This window comes from Myotis myotis, unplaced genomic scaffold (genome assembly GCF_014108235.1).
Source record: "Myotis myotis isolate mMyoMyo1 unplaced genomic scaffold, mMyoMyo1.p scaffold_m19_p_3, whole genome shotgun sequence".
NCBI classification, from domain to species: domain Eukaryota; kingdom Metazoa; phylum Chordata; class Mammalia; order Chiroptera; family Vespertilionidae; genus Myotis; species Myotis myotis.
In genome coordinates, this window is record NW_023416335.1 from 92,254,797 (window position 1) to 92,276,430 (window position 21,634).

The 21,634-nt window shown below is 39.6% G+C and overlaps 2 protein-coding genes across 9 annotated transcripts in view; both read right to left on the minus strand.

Moving 5' to 3' along the window:
• Nucleotides 1-1,044, minus strand: part of ZC3H13 (zinc finger CCCH-type containing 13) — a 126,545-nt gene extending 125,501 nt beyond the window's left edge. The window contains exon 1 of one of the 3 annotated variants that reach the window (XM_036296838.1): nt 697-1,044. The gene's annotated coding sequence lies outside the window, so the exon portion shown is untranslated. The remainder of the gene's footprint in view (nt 1-696) is intronic. The other 2 variants (XM_036296833.1, XM_036296834.1) reach the window with 2 other exon arrangements.
• A 374-nt stretch (nt 1,045-1,418) lies between these two features.
• Nucleotides 1,419-21,634, minus strand: part of CPB2 (carboxypeptidase B2) — a 58,879-nt gene continuing 38,663 nt past the window's right edge. For all 6 annotated transcript variants that reach the window (XM_036301616.1, XM_036301612.1, XM_036301615.1 and 3 more), the window contains 3 exons: nt 8,858-9,060; nt 6,931-7,018; nt 1,419-2,675 (listed from right to left, as the gene is read on the minus strand). In XM_036301616.1, coding sequence (XP_036157509.1) covers nt 2,491-2,675; nt 6,931-7,018; nt 8,858-9,060 — 476 coding nt within the window. In that variant the 3' untranslated portion in view covers nt 1,419-2,490. The remainder of the gene's footprint in view (nt 2,676-6,930; nt 7,019-8,857; nt 9,061-21,634) is intronic.

Consider the following 21,634-nt stretch of genomic DNA (forward strand, 5'->3'; position numbering starts at 1 on the left):
AAAACCTGAAGAGATTGCATATGCCCATAATTTTCAAAGTAGTTAAATTATCTGAAAACCTCGCAAAATAACTGAATAGCTTGACACTCCACTCCACAGACAAGATCCTACCAATATCATTTAAGTAATATCAACTCCAAATAATCCTGCAGCCACATGAAGTATTTTGCCATACATCAGATAACGCCAAACACCAGGCCCTCTCCTTTCATTCTTCCGGGTTTCTGCCATGTAGTTGCCAAAACTGCCCCCCTAGGGAATGTGATGATCAAGTAGCACTCCTCAACTCCGAGGGCTACGTCGTTAAGTTCCCAGTGCCGGGAAGTAAGACCAAATACAACCAAAGGAAGACACTTTCCCCCAGTAAGTCTGGAATGCGTAAAGAAAAGGGGGGGGGGGGCTTCTAAATCTAAAACTATATTCCTACAGCCTTCCACTGCATTCAAAAGCGAATACCACGCAAGGGCTCCCAAGCCCACCTCAAATACGGCCCTTCCGTCTGAATCCACCTGCTCCTCAGACAAACTCACCAGGATCAGAACGAGGGCGGGAACGGAGACCTGAGCACAGGAGCCTTTGCAGAACGGAGAGAAGGATGCTCAAGGGGCTCAAAATCGCGGCTCCGGGCCTTCCCAGCCCGGGTCCGCCCGACGCCTTCCCCCGATACCCGCACCAAAGCACACAATTCAAGCTTACCTCCTCCCCGAGCTCCCTTCGCAGGCACAGCCGGGAGGCGTCGCCGCCGCCACCGCTCTGAGGAGCAGGGGATGCGACTCTCTGTCCCCGCGCGTGGCCCCGGGAGGACAACAAGAAGGAGATGCGCGCGCGGCTCCCGGGAACCGGCCCTCGGCTGGCGAGGGGGCCCGGGGGCGGCTGAGAAGCGGAACTCGCCAGCCGCTTCGCCAGTATCAAGCGAGACTGGGACGTAGAGAGAAAAACAACAAAGAGACGCTGGGAAGTAAGAAAAGCCAACGAAAACACTTCCAGGCACCAGAAGGATCGCCTCAAAATGCCGCCGGAAGTCGAGGGTTTGCCCTGTGTCTACAGGCCGAGGCAGCTTCCGGCTGCCAAATTAGACGTCAGCACGCAGGCACCGCCCCTCCGGGGACACGCCCTCCACCGCCCCCGGAGGCGGCAGTGGGAATTGGCTGGTCTTGGTGAGAGATTCCTGGAGAGGATCTCAAATTCCCAATTAAAAACGATTTTAAGCCCAGCCGGCCTGGCTCGGTGATTGAGCGTCAAACTGTGAACCAGGAAGTCTGGGTCCATTCACGGTCAGGGCACGTGCCCGGGTTGAGGGCTGGATCCCCAGTGCGGGTGTGCAGGAGGCAGCCGATCAATGATTCTGTCCATCATTAATTCCCACCCCCCAACCCCCATTCCTCTCTGAAATCAATAAAAATATTTTAAGAGGGAGAGCTTTGTTCTTTTATTACATTAGTTCTTAGTTCTTGCAATAAGCTGTTGTAAATGTGGTAAAGGCCACATTTGTTGTCGAAAGTAAGTACATTCATTGGCTCTACAAAGTTTAATGAACGCTGAGCTGGAGCGACAGGAAACGTTTATTCTGTTATTGACACTCCACTTTCTGGGCCATGGTCTGTCTATTCCTGTGGCGCGAACGGAAGCACGGCTGTGTTTTTAAAGGCACAAGCAGAATTTGTTGAAAATTAAAGCAAAAATATTTAATGTATTTCTGGCAACCTTTTTTTTTTCATGTTTAGGGTCTAATCATTTGCATTAAACTAGTTATTAAAATTACTTGAGGTGGTTATGTTAGGGGCAGAAATAGACTATTGGGGACTAGCTATAATTATAAAAAATATTAATCATGCTCTGTTGACCATGATTTTTCTATTCTGATGAGAGAAAGCACATTTTAACCTGGCTGAAAGATGTAGTTCCTGGGATATGAGAGCCTACATCAGAATGCAGTTCATTTCCTTCTTCCAGAACTACCTATTATGGAAAAATTAAACAATTTAGTCCTAGTCCCTGGACGACCCCCAAACCCACATGGCCTGTAACCATTATGCCTTGCCTACTTTCCTACATAATCTTTGTCCCTCTACCCAATATAAGCAGCTGGCTTGTGGGGAGGGGCAGAGCAGATTTTTGTGGATGACCTGCTGCTCTCCCTCTCCCATGCTGCCGGCTTTATTGGAATAAACACTCATATATGATTCAACCCTGTCTCTTCTCAATTAGCTCAAGTAGTGACAAGCAGCCAGGGCCCATTGGTTGTCTGGTTACAGTTAGTCAAACATCATGAATTAAAGAAAAAAACTCAGTACCTAGCTTCTTACAAGTTAAACAAAAGGGGAAAATGTGAATTTATTTATTACACTTATTTTGTTCTCTGACAAAACCAAGGAATAAGAAAACCTTTTACCAAAACTATGATAAAACTTAAAAAAGAAACTGGTACAATGATTTGGTCTTGGAATTGGTAAATTAAAATGTGAGAACAGAGTGTAAAAATCAAGAGCATTAAGCATTCCTGATGGCATGCCAAGCTATTTTAGAGAGAGCAGCAAGAGCTTCTCTGCAAGTAGGTTTGATGAAATGCTTTGGCAGCAAGAATCCATATTTGCCTGTACGTCGAAGTTCAATTGTAAAGGAATATTTGATGCCCAAGTCATAGATCCAGTCATCTGGACCTCCAGGAGCTAGATCTATAAGAAGAAAAATAAATTACTTTTCAAAATACAGATGTTTCAAATTAACTAACAAAATGTGTTTTTTCCCTAAAAATGAAAATTGCTTTGCATTTTCTGATTAGTAAGTAATATACATTGTTGGTCAAAACAATGGAGATTGATGGAAAACAGGTTAAGGAAGAAAATTAGAATTATCCATAACTTTACCAAGAAGAGATAATCACCATTAATGTCTTAGTGACTTTTTTTTTTTTTTTTTAGTGAAGGCTATAACCAAAAAAAGAAATTTAACTTAATTTTTAAAATTTTCTAAGTTAATATTTTTCCTACATACATAAGATCATTCTATACATTCTGTTTTGTAACATTTCTAAACATGATATCTGTCGTGACCAGTTTTATGTATTGATGAGCTCAAATAATGTTTAACTCATAGCATTGCACTGTAAAGCTGGATGTAAATTAATTTAAATACCTATTTTTTAAAAAAATATATTTTTTTGATTTTTTTACAGAGAGGAAGGGAGAGAGATAGAGAGTCAGAAACATTGATGAGAGAGAAACATCAATCAGCCGCCTCCTGCACACCTCCTACCGGGAATGTGCCCGCAACCAAAGTACATGCCCTTTGACCGGAATCGAACCCGGGACCCCTCAGTCCACAGGCCGACGCTCTATCCACTGAGCCAAACTGGTTACAGCTTAAATACCTATTTGAGACCTTTAGATTTTTCTAATTTCTAAGTAATATAAACAACGTTACAATGAACAACCTTGTTTATACATAACTGCTTCTTTGTTCTTTAGAATATTATTTCCTAGAAGTAGATTGCTAGCATAAGGGTATGTACTTTTTACAATTATTCTACATGTTGTCAAATAGTTTCAAAAGGTTCACCAATTTATACCTGCACTAGCAAGGTATGAATATGCCCACTTCTCCCTCCCACATTATCCATGAAATTTTGCATTTATTGCAATTTTATGGGTGAAAAAATATCAAATTGTCTTGCTTTATGTTTTTTTTTTATTACCAGTGAATTGAATGTTTTGTTTGATACATTTATTGTCTATGTTTATATATATATATTTTATTCATTCTTACTCATTTCTATTTTGTTCAATTTATAGATTGTTTATAAAAGCAACATTGGTGTTATCCTTGTGTAATATGGGGAGAAGTTTTTCTTCTTATTTGGTTATTTAGCTTTCAACTTGGTTTATGACTGGATTTTTATATAAAAATATTTTCTCTATCTGGAATTTATTTTGGAGAAAAATACGTTAGTAATCCAATTATTTTTCTAAGTAACATTAGGTTTCTCAACCCTATTAATTGAATAATCTAACATTCTTAACTGGTTAGAAATGCTTTATTCATGAAATACTACATCTCCTTGTATATTTGAGGTTTCTAATGTATTTTAATATTTGGTTGGGGTGAATTCTCTCTCATTAGTCTTATTTTTCAGAATTCTACAAGCTCTTCTACTAAATGTATTCTTTCAAATGAAGCTCAAAATCATTTAAGTGTTAATTGGGATTTATGCACTAATTAATTTAGAACAACTGACACATTTTTTACATTAATTTCCCACCAAAAAACATGGCAGATTTCTCCTTTTGTTCATCTTCTTTTATGTACACCAGTAAAATTTTCTAGGTTTTTAACATATATAGATTATATGGATTTGTGTGTGTACATGCATATATACATTTAACAATGAATCCATATATATGTATGTAACTATATGTAATATGTGTGTATGTATATATATATATACATATATAGAGGAAGTAGGATCTTTTTTTCATTTTATTTTCTACCTGATTATTTTTGGTATATAAGAAAGTTGTAGAGTTGTGTATATTTAGTTCATAGTCAGAAACCTTACTCAACTTTTTAATTGTTACTAATATTTTTTAAAAATATTTTATTTATTTTTTACAGAGAGGAAGGAAGAAAGATAGAGAGTTAGAAACATCAATCAGCTGCCTCCTGCACACCCTCTACTGGGGATGTGCCCGCAACCAAGGTACATGCCCTTGACTGGAATCGAACCTGGGACCCTTCAGTCTGCAGGCTGACATTCTATCCACTGAGCCAAATGTGTTAGGGCTGTTACTAATATTTTTTGTGAATTTTCTACTGTTTTCCATGTAGACAACTATCCTATGTAATAAAAGGCTAATATGCAAATCAACTGAAGGGCAGAATGACCAGTCTCTATGATGCACACTAACCACCAGGGGGCAGACACTCAATGCAGGAGCTGCCCCCTGGTGGTCAGTGCACTCCCACAAGAGGAGCCCGCTCAGCCAGAAGCTGGGCTCAGGGCTGGCGAACACAGCAGCAGTGGCAGGAGCCTCCCCCACCTCCACAGCAATGCTAAGGATGTCCGACTGCCAGTTTAGGCCCAACATCCTCCAAGGGCTCCCGGACTTGGAGAGGGCGCAGGCTGGGCTGAGGGACCCCCTCTCTCCAGTGCATGAATTTCATGCACTGGGCCTCTAGTATAATATACAAAGTGATCATTTTTGCTTCTTTCTAATACTTGCACTTGAATTAATACAAAGGCGTTTACTGAAACATTGTTTTAATATTGAAAAATATTCATCAACAGTGGATTAATTGTTATTCATTCAGCAAATATTTCTGACAGCCATTATCAATATTTGCTGTTTATTCTAACCATTCTCCTATGCTTACATACACATACACGTAGATGTGTCCTGAATAAATGAATGAATGAATGAATGAATGAGTGGAGATGGACTGATTTCATCATAACAGGAAGTTTGCTCTATAAGTTCCTCTAGCCCTGAGGCACTATGGTCATGCTTTGGGGAACATTAGTAGAGAAGAGGATAAGAATCAAGAAAGCTCTGAATTGTGAAAGGAAGTTGTGGGATTTTTCTGTGACAGAGCAGGGACCCAAGTCAGATAAAGCAGCAATAAATGGATCAGTGACACAAGAGACAGAGATACCACATGGCCTCAGTTTTTTTCTGAGACAATTTTGGGTTGTTGAGAAGGAAGGGGAAATTTCCTGTCTGGACTTTCTATTAATAGGGCATCTGGTGTGATTATTGTTATGAATGTGTTTTTTATAACCCTGTAGATCATACCTATTTACATGCTATTTCCTCTATCGGGTTTTCCCTCACATCTTTGTTTGGAAGCCACGTATCAGGTAGGTCTCCCAGAATGTCAGCTACAGAGAGAGACCTTCCAAAGAACTTTACCCAAATAGCCTCTTTCTCCTGCAGTCATTCTCAAACCCATAAGCCTATTTTATTGTCTTTACTCATCAATGGAATTATACTATATTTTACTATTTAATTGCTTATATCAACAATGGAAACATTTTTATGTAAAGGACCAGATAGTAAAAATTTTAGGCATTATGGCCAGCATAGTCTATGTCACAACTACTCAACTTTAGTGTCATGAAATTATCATAGACCACAGACAAATGAATGGTTGACACTGAAATTTGAATTTCATATACTTTTCAAAGGTCTCGAAATCTTGTTCTTTTGTTTTGTTTTTTAGTCATTGAAAAAACTGAAAAATAATTTTTAGCTTTCCGGCTATACAAAAACAAGCAGTGGGCTGATATGACCTGCGGGTCATGATTTGCTGATTCTTGGTTACAGGTTTATTTTCTGTTCCTCTTCTCTAATCTCCCCCTCCAGCTTCAAAAAAGTAAAATAATTGTCTGTTATCCCACTGTACCTACAAAGGAATCCCTCAACAAATATTTAGAATATTTGTTAAGAGTTTGCCACATACATATTCTCGTCACTGTGATAGAAACCAAAGATATTCAACTATAGTGTACTATACTCTAGGGCACAGACTGTCACTAAAAGGCAACTAGTGTAATGGTTATACACTAGATGTGTACAGTGTTCAACCTGCACAACCTTACAGGGTGGCCTTGGACTGCTTACATATTCTTTTCACCCTTTATTACCTTTTCTGCTTCACTCAACTAGTGTGATGCCATTTCTATAATCCCTACTCTAGAGCAATGAGCATATTTCCTAAATAGAATTTTGTCTTCTTTTTAAATATTCACTTGTTAATATAGCTTGTTCAGTGCTGTCATAGCTCTTATGCTTCCATTTGTAATTGTTATAATCCAATTGTTTTACATGTGACCTTGTTTAAAGATTCCATTTAGAAAAATTAAATCTATACAGAAAAACCAAACACAGATTTTTAAAAATATCTCAGTTTTCTAAGATCTTAAGAAATACTTACATAAACTTTCTGAGCCACTGCCATATGTATATCTGGTATCTTTACTAATATTCTCAATAGCCTGGGCTGCTTCACTGGCCAGTAGATACTGAAATCAATAGAATATGAAATTTCAGTTAATGTAAAACTTTAAAACAGGACAGGTGGAAGTTTCTAAAAAATTCAATCATATATTAATTGACTCAGACTGTATACATGAATAAATATAGAGTAGGATGGCAGTGGTCAGGAGCTGGGGGTGGGAGGAATGGGGGGATGTTGGTCAAAGGATACAAACTTCCAACTATAAGATGAAATAGTCTTGGGGATCTAATATACAGCATGGTGACTATAGTTAACAATATTGTCTATATACTTGAAAGTTGAGTAAAGAGTAGATCTTACATGTTCTCACCACAAAAGAAAAAAATGTAGTTATGTGAGATGATAGATGTATTAACTCACTTTTTTTGTGGTAATCATTTCACATATATGTGTGTCAAATCATCACATTTTACACCTTAAACTTACATAATTTTATATGTCAGTTATGTCTCAATAAATTTGGAAAAAACTGTATGTATGAAAAAAATCTGCTTTTACCCAAAGGTAAATCAAGAAAATAAATTAACTTCAAAAAAATCTGTTTTGCTTTATGGAAATCACAATTGAGTGACTCTAACTGTAAACTCTTATAATACCTTGAAAATTGTGTTTAACTTGAAGAAAAAAATAATTCTCATCAGCCTTTTATAGGAATTTATTAACTTTATAAAATGAAGTATAACTATATTTCAAAGGCAAACAACTGAGGCTATCCTATTCCTAGATAAAATTATCACCAAACTTTAAATCCAAGTTCTCTAAATAATATTATACCTAAGTGTGCCTGATTCCCTTCTCATCCTTCTCAGAAACTTTATTTTAGTCTTGAGTAAAATGTCTAGTAACTCCCTAAGACTCATCCAATAAAAAATTATCTGTTTTTTGGTTATGAAGCAAGATCATAAGTCCCATGTGCCACTATATTTGTTTCTACCGTACCCAGATCTTTTCTGAAGTTGGATGGTGCTCACTGTCACTCTCTTGAATAACCCAGAGGAATATCAGTGGGTACGATGCTGTGCCATTCCTTTATTCAAAATAAAAATGTGAATGGAACCCCATTGTCTATAGAATGAAATGTAAATTTATTCTGACTTTCAAATAAGCTGACCTTATCTTCACAAGCTGACCTCACCTACTTTCTGATGGTATCACCTTTCACTTTGGCACTCTCACAATCCCCTGAACATACTTCTTGTGGGAAACACCATCTTCTCAGCTTGGAATGTCTTCCGTTCCCTGTCCATATATAGAAATCCCATCTTTCAATATTTGGCTGAAATTGTATCTGTTCCTTGGCATCATAGCATGTTATCATTCCCTTTACTTATACTGTATTGTCCACTACATTCCAAAAAAGGGGAGGGGCTGCTCTTGCCTCAACACTGCAATTGGAGATGCTTTCAATAGGACCCTTTGGAGTTAGAGATGTCAGCATGCAACCAATTCCTAATGCTGATACCAAATTGATGAGTGTTGTGCTGAGACTTGATCTGTGGTGGCTATTATAGAAAGCTAGTGACCACAAAGCAGATGCATAATTCCTGAGACTCTCGTCCTGGTCCTTGCTCATATGGCTTCACATGTAGCTCACATCCAGGTGGAATGGTTCCCTCTTGACCTTCAAGGAGTGTGATATTTTTCTTAGAAAGCCCATCAGCTGGACTGAAGGTCATGTCCTCAGTGTAAGACCCCCGTGCTTTACAGTCATGCAATGAACTTGCCCCCCTGGGTTACTCCTCGTAGAGTTAGGCCAAAACCCTAGAGGAGTTTTTAATTCTTGAAACTAAATATTATTTTATTTCTGAAATGCTAATGATAAAAATAATTAAGCAGCACTTACCAGTTCCTCATGGTCTTTGCTTCTGCTTCTGTTGTAAGAATATGGAAACACTATCTTCTGGGAGTATGAATGCATTGTGATATAAGCTTTAATATGATTGATATTTCTTCTCAAGAAATTAGCCACTGCCTTCACTTCTAGTTCTGACTCAGGGAAAAGGCCACAGTAGATTTCCGAGCACGAGAAACTTGATGCACCCTTCTCTGTTGTAAAATTGATAGACTGAAATTATATGACATTCTATTGTAATTTGTGATTTCCCTTACAATGTATTCTCCTACTATCTATGGTGTAACATTTTTAGAAATGTATTAGATAGAGCTCTGTAAAGAGTATACTTATGATATCCACTAAATTGTTTATGCCCCGTTAGAAGTTGATTATTCCCATGCCCTATAGCAGACCTCTAACAGTTGCTGCCTGGGGGCAACCATCTTGCAACCTTGAGAAAGTCTATTTGAGTCTCAGAAATGTTCACCCTGTCTCCCAACTCCTGCTTATGTGAGAACAATAAACCCCATTTTCTTTAATCCATTGTAAGTTTATTTTTTATGTTGTTTAAAAATTGCTAATTAACAGAGCCCATAAAAGAAAAGACTCATTTGGGAACTCAGAATATACAAGTCTGTTTTCAGTGTTACTTCTAAGTTGCTAAAGTGGCTTAGTAAATAAAATGTGATGGTGATATTTGGTGCCAGAGTAATGTTTACTCATTCCTTTGAAAGAGTGTAGCATATATTACTTCGAATGGTAGCCTGCCCCCCAACACTTTTCCTTTCTGTCCCTAATTCATAGGGATGGATCCCCAGGGAGCCACCCCTGACTGAAAAATTACTCCCCTCTGGAAATAGCTGATTAGGTCTGAATTGGGTCCTTAACTTGTGTCCTGAAAATCTGAATTCCCCCACTGATAAATTGAAATCAAGATGAAAATACTAGTTTCAGTATAGTTGCTCTTTTGAACAAAGAAGATAACACCACAGAACACATGCTGTATATCAGGAACTCTACGAAGATCTACACAAAATATTTTATTTAAGCCTCAGAGCAACCCTATGAAGCAAATGTTGTTGTTTTAGGAGATGCAATTGGGGCACTCTTGTTGGTAACCATCCTTTACAATAAGATCTATGTTACATATTGTTAATCACCCAATTACTTGATTCTAATCTTGGCTTTAGGTAATTTTTTTTACCTATCCATACTTCAATTTCCTTATCTGTTAAATGGAAAAAAAAATACATTAAATGAGTATTTAATGAGGATCACATGAGTTAATGCATATAACGTGTTTTACACAGTGCCTGGAAAAAACTAAGTATTTACTGTTTCTTGTCGTAGTCATCATCATTATCATTATCATCACTTGTACTGGGACCCAAAACAGCCAGTCTGCATCACAGAGATGAGATGGGGAGAGAAAGGATGCATTGAGCCCCCTACACTGCTCCAGGCCCAATTCTAGCCTGTTTCTGAGTCCCAGCTGCATCGTTGTCCTTGGGTTCCTTGGGCCACTCCATTAACCTTACAGAGCTTGTCTTTCTTATTTAAGCTTGTTCTGCTTTCTTCCTGTTATTTGCAACAGAAACAACCTTAATGTTCTTTTTCCCACAAGGAAATGTTGTGCTAAACACCCAACGCCTTTCCAAGTATTTTATTTGTTTTAATTTTTAACCAATAATGTGAATGGACAAACCAGTTTTGAGAGTTTGGCCAACTTTGAATACTCCTGGTCTTTTTTTCCTGATATATATTTCTAAAGAACAGAGATTGTGCAGGGTTGGTAAAGAGTTAATTTACAGTTGTTTATATGGAAAATAATACAATAATTGATAAATAATAATAAACTGTGTTTCATGTATTCATATAATCTACTTTTAAAAAGTTGTCTTTATTGTTGAAAATGTTACAGATGCTCCTTTTACCCCATTGACCCTTTCCACCCTGCGTCCGCTCCCTACCCCACCCTGTATATCGGGGGTAGACGGAGGAGAGGACGTGAAAGAGTTGGAGAGGCTTGTCCTTATATAAATCCTCAGGCCAGAGCTGTTTAATAGAAATATACTGTAAGTCATATATTTAGGTTTTCAAATAATCACTTTTAAAAAATAAACAGGTGAAGCGAATTTTAATAATACAGCTTATTTAACACAATATTACAAAGCATTATCATTTCTCACATAACCAATATAAATATTATTCATGAGATATTTTGCTACTTTTTTCACACTAAGACTTCAAAATCTGGTGCGCATTTTACATTCACTGCACATCTCAATTAAACAAGCCACATTTTAAGTGCTCAATGGCCATATGTGACTAGTGGCGACTGTAATGGACAGTGAGGCTTCAGATTCTCATTCTGTGACTCATTCTAGAGATGTCAAACATTTTAGTGGAAAGAGACAGGCAGTCAGGAAACTTGAGTTTGAGACTGCTTTTCCATTAAGCAGGCATGTCAATCTGAATAAGCTACTTGGTCTTTGTGCTTCATCTGTGCCAAGAGGTACCTGGTCTACCAGGTCCCTTCAAGTTCAAACATTATTTGCTTTGTAGGCAAAGAATCAAGAAATATCAGGAGAGGCAAATTCATAGAGACATAAAATACATTAGAAATACCAGGAGCTGAGAGAGCAGGGAATGAGGAGATATTGCTTAATGATTACAGAGTTTTTGTTTAGGATGATGAAAGTTTTGAAATGAATATAGTTGATGGTTCAACTAGATTGTGAATGTACTTAACATTGCTGAATTGTACACTTAAATGGTTAAAATGACAAATTTTATGCTATATATATTTTACTACAATAAAAAATAATTGAGAGACACTACCATCTCATAGAAAGAGAAATAATGGATTTTTTAAAAGTGCATACCCATTGCAAAAACTTTGTAATTTAACTTACCATTTGAGAAAATGAGTAGATCTGTCTTAGGAAGTTTGAGAACAGAGGTTTTCACAAAATTCCCCATGTTATAGACTGAATTCTGCCCCTCCCCCTTCACCAATTTATGTTTGAATTCTAATCCACAATGTACTGTGTTTGCAAATAGGGCCTTTAAGGAAGTAATTAAGTTTTAATGAAGTCATAGAGATAAGTCTTGATCTAATATGGTTGGTGTCCTTATAAGAATAGAGAGGGAGAGAGAGAGAGAGAGAGAGAGAGAGAGAGAGAGAGAGAGAGAGAGAGAGAGAGAGAGCAATGATACACAACACAGATAAAAGACCATGGGAGAACATAATGAGAAAGTAGCCATTTGCAAGCCAAAAGGTAGAGGTCTTGGGAAAAACTCATCCTTCTGATATCTTGATCTTGGACTTCCAGTCTTTCTCTTGTTTAAGCCACCCAGTCTGTGACATTTTGCTATGACAGCCCTAGCAGAATAAGGTATCCTTAACTTCATTCCCATCTCTAACATACAGACAATTTTAGTACAGAAGAAGGGTAAAATAAACATAAAATGAATAAGTAGGCTTGATATGTCATTTCCTATTAATAAATGAGGTGCTCTAATAGATCCTTTAGTATCATAAAGGCACATTCTAGTTGTAGGGACAAGGAACACAGAAGATTAAATTCTTCTTTCTCACTGGCTTACTTGGGACTCTCTCTTGTCTATATGCATGATGCTTCTGTTTCTGTTTTTAATTCTTGTGATATGTAATAATATATGGCAACATAATATAACATAGCAACATGCCTAAGAAGGGTCTGAGATATTTCTTTTTGGCAATAACAATATATTTTGACCACTTTGCTACTTAAATTAGGTAATATTGGTTTCACCATGGAAGTATTAAGTAAAATAGAGCACCAAAAGAGCTTAAAGATAAAATAAGAAGTTCCAAAAGGGAATATATAACTGAAGAGTGATTGTCAGACATCCAAGAATTTCAATAAGCCCTGGTTAGTGTGGCTCAGTTGATTGGGTGTCATCCCATGCACCAAAAGGTTGTGGGCTCCATCCCCAATCCCCAGTAGGGGGTATGCAGGAGGCAGCCCATCGGTGTTATGCTCTCACATCCATGTTTCTCTCTCTCTCCCTCTTCCTTCCTCTCTCTCTCTAAAATTCAATAAATTACAAAGCCTGGCTTTGTATCCCATATCTGCCACTTTTTAGCTCCATGATCTCCAGCAAGGGACTTAACCTTTTAAAGTCTGGGATTCTCCATTCATGATATTTTGATAATGAAATCTAGGAGATACACTATGTAAACTGCTCCACACTTAGTAACTGTCAGCCCTATTTATTCAGCTTTATTTTATACTAGAGGCCTGGTGCACAACATTCATGCATGGGTAGGGGGGGGACCCTCAGCCTGGCCTGTGCCCTCTCGCAGTCTAGGACCTCTCAGGGGATGTCCAACTGCTGCGGAGGCGGGAGAGGCTCCTGCCACTGCCATTGTGCTGGCCAGCTGTGAGTCTGGCTTCTGGCTGAGCGGTGCTCCTCCTGTGGGAGCACACTGACCACAAAGGGCTGCTCCTGCATTGAGCTTCTTGCCCTCTGGTGGTCAGTGTGCATCATAGTGACCAGTCTTTCCGCCATTTGGTTGATTTGCATATTAGAGTTTTATTATATAGGACTAGTGACTCAGTGCATGGATACCTGCACATTGAAAGGAAATTAATTAGAAGGTGGCTGGTGGCACGGGACTGGGCGAGATGGGCCAGACATGCCCTGGAGCCAACCTCCCAGAGTCCCTCCCTGGCAACTGCTGAGTGAGCAGGGTACCTCTGGCAGGTGGGGTCCCTCTGCCTGGCCTGCGGGGATGCGGTCAAAACCGGCTCTCGGACATTCCCCGAGGGGTCCTGGAGTGCGAGAGGGCACTCTGCAAAGTTGCTGTCATACAGGGTGTGGAGTGCAAATGCAAGTGTGCAGTAAACCAGATTCAGGTCCAACAGTGCCCCTGCAACAACATGTCCTACAGCTGAATGTCGAATCGTGCAGCCCCGCAAGGAATCGGTCTTCCTCCTCTCTGGTTTTGGGGTGCATCACCCCCTAGAACTGCTGCTGCTAAGTCACTGCAACTTGGCAGCTCCTGCATTGAGCATCTGCCCCCTGGTGGTCAGTGAAATCATAGTGACTGGTCAGATGGTCAGACACTTAGCATATTAGCCCTTTATATATATCAGGGGTCCTCAAACTTATTTTTAATTAATTAAATCTTTATTGTTCAGATTATTACATTTGTTCCTCTTCCCCCCCCCATAACTCCCCTCATCCCAGTTCCCGCCCCACCCTCCGCCCTCACTCCCCACCCACTGTCCTCATCCATAGGTGCACGATTTTTGTCCAGTCTCTTCCCGCATCTCCCACACCCCTTTCCCCACCAAGAATAGTCAGTCCATTCCCTTTCTATGTCCCTGATTCTATTATAATCACCAGCTCATTCTGTTCATCAGATTATTTATTCACTTGATTCTTAGATTCACTTGTTGATAGATGCATATTTGTTGTTCATAATTTGTATCTTTACCTTTTTCTTCCTCTTCCTCTTCTTAAAGGATACCTTTCAGCATTTCATATAATCCTGGTTTGGTGGTGATGAACTCCTTTAGCTTTTCCTTATCTGTGAAGCTCTTTATCTGACCTTCAATTCTGAATGATAGCTTTGCTGGATAAAGTAATCTTGGTTGTAGGTTCTTGGTATTCATCACTTTGAATATTTCTTGCCACTCCCTTCTGGCCTGCAAAGTTTCTGTTGAGAAATCAGTTGACAGTCGTATGGGTATTCCCTTGTAGGTAACTGAGTTTCTTTCTCTTGCTGCTTTTAAGATTCTCTCTTTGTCTTTTGCTCTTGGCATTTTAATTATGATGTGTCTTGGTGTGGTCTTCTTTGGATTCCTTTTGTTTGGGGTTCTCCGCGCTTCTTGGACCTGTAAGTCCATTTCTTTCACCAGGTGGGGGAAGTTTTCTGTCATTATTTCTTCAAATAGGTTTTCAATATCTTGCTCTCTCTCATCTTCTGGCACCCCTATAATTCTGATGTTGGTACGCTTGAAGCTGTCCCAGAGGCTCCTTACACTATCCTCGCATTTTTGTATTCTTTTTTTCATTTTGCTTTTCCGGTTGGGTGTTTTTTGCTTCCTCGCATTTCAAATCATTGACTTGATTCTTGCGCTCCTCTGGTGTGCTGTCGGGAGTCTGTATAATATTCGTTATTTCAGTCCGTGTATGCTTAATTTCTACTTGGTTCCCCAATATAACATCGAGGGTCTCATTAGTCTTGTAGATCTCACTAAGTTTATTGGCGGCTTCTAAACAGTTCTTGAGAGACCTTAAAAGTGTGGTTCTGAACTCTATATCTTCCATTGACAATTTTGTCCTGTTTCTTTGTCTCCGCATTTTGTTATGCTTCCTTGGTGCACCCCCTAGTGGTCTTTGTGCGCAGTCTTATAGTTAAACCTTGATTGTTGTAGCTAATACCAGGGAGGGTTTGACCTCCAGGCCAAGTGGCTATGAGAATCAGCTGTGTCTGCAGTGAGAGAACTTCTGTCCTCTAGGGAGGTGCTAATCTAGCGTTTGCCTGAGGCTATCCGGCAAATGCCTCTGTGCAGGGCTTGGGCGGGGCGGGTCACACAGGATCAATGGGGTGGGCCGGAGAGAGCAGTTATGGCAGCTCTCAGTCCTGTCCCCAGGGGCTCTGCCTCTCTGAGTCCCAGCACCCACTGCAAACCTCAGAGAGACCGAAGCCAGACAGTCCCGCTTCTCCCGTTTGAGTCTGGGTCCCTAAAGACTCGCCTGTATCTGGAGCTCAGAGTCTGCGACTCCCTCCCGATTGAAAATGCCAACCGCGCCCTCCGCCGCCAGCCCGCTCCGTGCACTCCGCACCTCAGAATTTGACTTCAGCACTGCGCCTCCTCTGAGTGTCCGTATGCGTTTCTCTTTCCTCCTAGTTGTAGGACTTCCACTCAGCCAGCGTTCCTGTGGTTCTGGGTGATGTCCGTTCCGTTTTTTAGTTTCACTTTTGAAGTAGTTGTTCAAGGCAGCAAACTCCGGCGTTAACCTATGCCGCCATCTTGGTTCTCTCGGAACTTTTCATTTTTATGTAATCCCATTTGTTTATTTTCTCCTCAGTATTCCTATTGTATTGAGTGTTTTAATTATAAATGAATGTTGGACCTTATCAAATGCTTTTTCTGCATCTATTAATCAGATCATATGATTATCCTTTCTTTTGTTAATATAGTGTATTTCAGTAATTGATTTGTGTATGTTGAACCAACCTTGTGACCCTGGACTGAGCCCCAGTTAATTGTGATGTATTTTTTTTATGTACTATTATATTTGATTTGCAGTATTTTGTTTAGGATTTTGCAACTGTATAAATCAGAGATATTGGTCTGTAGTTTTCTTTTTTTGTGTTATCTTTGCAAGGTTTTGGTATTAGGATTATATTGGCCTCATAAAATGTATTAAGAAAGATGGACTCTTCTTCAATTTTTTTGAAGACTTTGAAAAGGATAGGTTTTAAATTTTCATTGAATGTTTGGTAGAATTTACTAGTGAAGCCATCTGGTCCTGGACTTCTCTTTTTTGGGGAGGTTTTGATGGTTGTTTCAATTTCCACACTGCTGATCAGTCTATTTATATTTTCCAATTCTTCATGATTTACTAGTAGACTAGGCAGATTATATAATACTAGGAACTTATCCATTTCTTCTAGGTTATTGAATTTGATAACATAGTCTTTCATTATATTCTAGTATGATCCTTTGTATATCTATGATGTCTGTGGTGACTTCTCTGTCATTTCTGATTTTGTTTATAAGGGTCTTTTACTTTTATTCCTTAGTGAGTCTAGCCAGGGGTTTGTCAATTTTATTCATCATTTCAAAGAAACAGCTCTTTGTTTTATTAACTTATATAGTCTTTTTATTCTCTATTTCATTCAATTCCGCTATAATTTTTATTATTTTTTAACTTCTGACTTTGGGTTGCTTTTATTCTTCTTTCTCTAGTTCTTTAACATATAATATTAGGTTGTTTACTTGGGATTTCTCTCGTTTCTCTTTTTAAAAAAATATATTTTATTGCTTTTTTTACAGAGAGGAAGGGAGAGGGATAGAGAGTTAGAAACATTGATGAGAGAGAGAAACATTGATCAGCTGCCTCCTGCACACTCCCCACTGGGTATGTGCCTGCAAATAAGGTACATGCCCTTGACCGGAATCGAACCTGGGACCCTTGAGTCCACAGACCGACACTCTATCCACTGAGCCAAACCGGTTAGGGCTTGTTTCTTGAAATAGGCCTATAATTATATAATGCTTTCACTGCATCCCAGAAGTTTTGATGTGTTGTATTATCATTCTCATTTGTCTCACTATATCTTTTGATCTCATCTTTTATTTCTTCTTTGACTCAGTCATTTTTTAGTAGTGTGTTGTTTAATCTTTACGGATATGTGTTTTTTTATTTCCTTTTTTGCAGTTGATTTCTAATTTCAAGGCATCGTGGTTGGTATAATTTCAATTTTCTTGAATTTGTTAATGCTAATTTTGTGACCTAACATATGGTCTATCCTTGAGAATGTTCCATGTGCACTGGAGAAGAATGTATAATCTGATGTTTTGGGATGAAAGTTTCTGTAAATGTCAATTATGTCCATTTGGTCTAGTGCAGCTGTGGGCAAACTACGGCCCGTGGGCCGGATCCGGCCCGTTCGGCTGTTCTATCCGGCCCGTGGAGCCAAAAGAGCGGAGGGTTCTCTTGCACTCCCCTCCGCTCCTTCACCAGCAGCAGTGTTAACATGGCAACGTCGGGAAACACGGCCGCAGCTCCTTCTTCTGAGTCCAGTTTAAGAACCCATTGTGGCCCTCGAGTCAAAAAGTTTGCCCACCCCTGGTCTAGTGTTTCAGTTAGGCCGATATTTCTTTATTGATTTTCTGTTTGATTGATCTGTCTAGAGCTGTCAAATGAGTATTAAGGTCTCCAACTATGATTGCGTTTTGATCTGTTTCTTCCTTTAGTTCTGTGAGCAATTGTTTTATATATTTCAGTGCTCCCTGGTTGAGTGTATATATATTAAGAAGTGGTATGTTTTCTTTTTTATTTTTTTAATATATGTTATTGATTTTTTACAGAGAGGAAGGGAGAGGGATAGAGAGTTAGAAACATCGATGAGAGAGAAACATCGATCAGCTGCCTCCTGCACACCCCCTACTGGGGATGTGCCCACAACCAAGGTACATGCCCTTGACTGGAATCGAACCTGGGACCTTTCAGTCCGCAGGCCGACGCTCTATCCACTGAGCAAAACCGGTTAGGGCGTGTTATGTTTTCTTGATGTAGAGTCCCCTTTGTCATTATAAGGTGTCCATCTTTGTCTATTGTTACCTTGAAATCTATTTTCTCAGATATAAGTATGATTACACCTGCTTTTTTGTGGGTGTTACTTGCTTGTAGAATCATTTTACATTCTTTTAGCTTGAATCTACCTTTGTCTTTGCAGCTTAGAGGTGTCTCTTGTAGGCAGCGTATGGTTGGATTTTGTTTTTGATCCACACGGCTATTCTGTTTCATCTTCCTTTACTAGTTCAGATCTTTACCCACACCCCTTTTATGTTTTTGTTGTCACAAATTATCCCTGTTTATGCTGTAAGTATTTTGGTGATCTTATTTGTAGTGTTGTGACCTTATTTTCTTTGTTTGAGGTAGAATAACTCCCTTGAGTATTTCCTGCAATAGAGATTTTCTGGTGATAAAATCCTTCAGCTTCTGTATATCTTGGAGTGACTTTATTTCTCCTTCATGGTTAAAGAATAATTTTGCTGGGTATATTATTCGTATCTGGTAATTTATCTCTTTTTGATGTCTGAATATTTGGTTCCATTCTCTTATAGTGGCTTATAGTGTTTCTGCTGAGAAGTTAGATGAAATTCTGATGGGTTTTCCTTTGTAGTCATTCCCTTCTTTCCCTGGCTGCTTTGAGAATTTTTTCTTTGTGATTAATTTTTGATAGTTTTAATACAAAGTGCCTTGGAGAAGGCCTCTTTAGATTGAGGTAACTAGGTGTTCTGTTTGCTTCTTGGATCCTGGGATCTAATTCATTCCATAGTTTTGGGGAGTTCTCATCTACTATTTGTTTGAATAGATTCTCTGTTCCCTGCCTATACTTCTACAATTGCTTTTTCTGATGGAATCAGATAATTCTTGAGCTCTTTCATTTTTCTTTATGCCCAACTATCTCTTCTCTCCTCTGTGTCATTTATAGATTCCTATCTTCATTATCACTAATTCTTTCCTCCATCTGATTGCCTCTGTTTTCTATGCTCAGTCATTTACTCTTTAAAAAAAAAAAAATTTTTATTGATTTCAGAGAGGAAGGGAGAGGGAGAGAGAGATTGAAACATCAATGATGAGTCAGAATCATTGATTGGCTGCCTCCTGTATGCCCCCTACTGGGGATCAAGCCTGCAACTCAGGCATGTGCCCTTGACCAGAATCAAACCCGGGCCCTTCAGTCTGCCGGCCAACACTCTATCCACTGAACCAAACTAGCTAGGGCTCAGTAGTTCACTCTTAATCTCCTTGATTGCATGCTTTGTTTCTAAGATTTCTGATTGGTTCTTTTTTAAAGTTTCAATCTCTTTGGTAAAGTACTTGTTTTGTCCACTGATTTGTTTTCTGAGTGCATTGAATTGCTTGTCGGTATTTTCTTGCATCTTGAATATTTTCAAATCTGCAATGTTGAAATCTCCATCATTTATATCACATTTCTATGTGTTCCAGCCTGCTTTCTGGGGATTTTTCTTTTTCTTTTTTTTTTTGCTAATCACCCTTGTTACCATGGTTATTCATGGTATTTGCTGTTCTCCTTTGCTTAGACATCTATATCTGTCTACTAGAGGCCCGGTGCATGAATTTTGCACCAGTGGGGACCCTCGGCCTGGCCTGTTGGATCGGGCCAAAACCAGCTCTCCGACCTCCCCTGAGGGGTCCTGGATTGTGAGAGGGGACAGGCCAGGCCGAGGGACCCTACTGGTGCATGATCGGTGCTGGGGAGGAACGTGGGAGATTGGCCAGACAGAGAGAGACCGCAGGAGGGCTCCAGGGCATGTCTCACCCATCTCGCTCAGTCCCGATTGGCTGGACCCCAGCAGCAAGCTAACCTACCAGTTGAGCATCTGCCCCCTGGTGGTCAGTGCACGTCAAGCGACTGGTTGACTGGTCGACTGTAGCCCCCTGGTGGTCAGTGCACATTGTAGTGAGCTGTTGAGCAGCCTTATCATATCATTAGCATGTTATGCTTTGATTGGTTGAACAGCCAACCAGCTGACTGGACACTTAGCATATTAGGCTTTTATTATCTAGGACTAGGAATATTAATGGCTGATAGCAGCTTTCTCTGAACAGGTCCTTCTATGATTTTTCCAGTAGATGGCGCTGAATTACAAGACTTTTTTAGCTCTGTGGTCTCCCAGTTTTGACCTCCAGGGCTTCCATAAGACAGTTCAGCTGTGCTGCTTGCTTATGGGTGGGGTTTGTTTTGTCCCTACGATAATGGTGACCCCTGACCTCCATTGGGTCCCACCCCAAACACCCCATGTGGAGATCAGTTACAGAGGGAAACAGTGGTTTTACTGCAATAGCTCTTGGTTTACAGATAATATGCTCCTCGACCTGACTCCAAGGGCAACAGAAGGTGAATTTTGAGAGCTCAAATGGTAGTAGTGTTCTGTGGTTCTGTTTTTTTTGTCTGAAACAATACTGTGTAGCCTGACAGTGGAGAGCCACATGGCAGAACCCCATGCTCTGTCAGGCATCTGCTGGCTCAGTCACTGTCCCATCCACTCACTGCTTGCCCTGCTGAACTGTCCCCTACAGCTCTCTGTTCCTCCTGGCCCAAGAAAGTGCCTGCTACTGCTCTTTTCCTCCTCTCTCCAGGCCGGGCCTTGAGGTCCGGCTGCAGGGTTGCATCTGTGGGCCATCGGTGCTTTCCTCCCTTCTCATATCCCCATTTATTCCTGGTTGCCCACCTTTAGATCTTTCAATGCGCGAATCTCTCAGGCATGCCTCTGTATGGAGCAGGGAATTCTTTGTTGAATTATAGTTGGTAAACTTGTTATAATTTCAGGGGGAGAGGCCAAGGGGATCTCTCATACTGCCATTTCTCTGACATCTATCTGTGTAGTTTTAATTTGTAACTGTTTCTTAAATGTAGTGGTTATGAAATATAATGGGAGTATGGAGGGTGAACTAACACCCACTTCCCTGAGAACAGACAATATTCTTGGATGCCTAAATCAATATTCACTGAGTTCCTTAACTCATCCAAATCAAGGAATGATAAACTCCCACTGTGCTAGACATAAGTTTATCTTTATAATATTCATGAAAGTAAGAACATGTTAAGAAAATGAAGAGTTAACACAAAAGAAAATGCTTTCAAACACTATAGAGGTAAATATTTAACTATGCAATTAAAAATAAGAGATACCCACCTGACCCTGGTCTCTGCTATCCTAGGAATGAAATTATTTGTTTATTAAACAGGAAATTTAATAGTCACATCCTTATTATTCTAGAAAAATAGAATTTTAAAATTTTGAAGCTAGATGGGACTTAAAGAACTGGTCTAACTTCCTTCTTTTACAGATGAGGAAACAGCACAAAGGAGAGGTTAAGGCAGCGGTTCTCAACCTGTGTGGGGGTCGAACTACCCTTTCACAGGGGTCGCCTAAGACCATCGGAAAACACATATATAATTACATATTGTTTTGTGATTAATCACTATGCTTTAATTATGTTCAATTTGTAACAATGAAAATA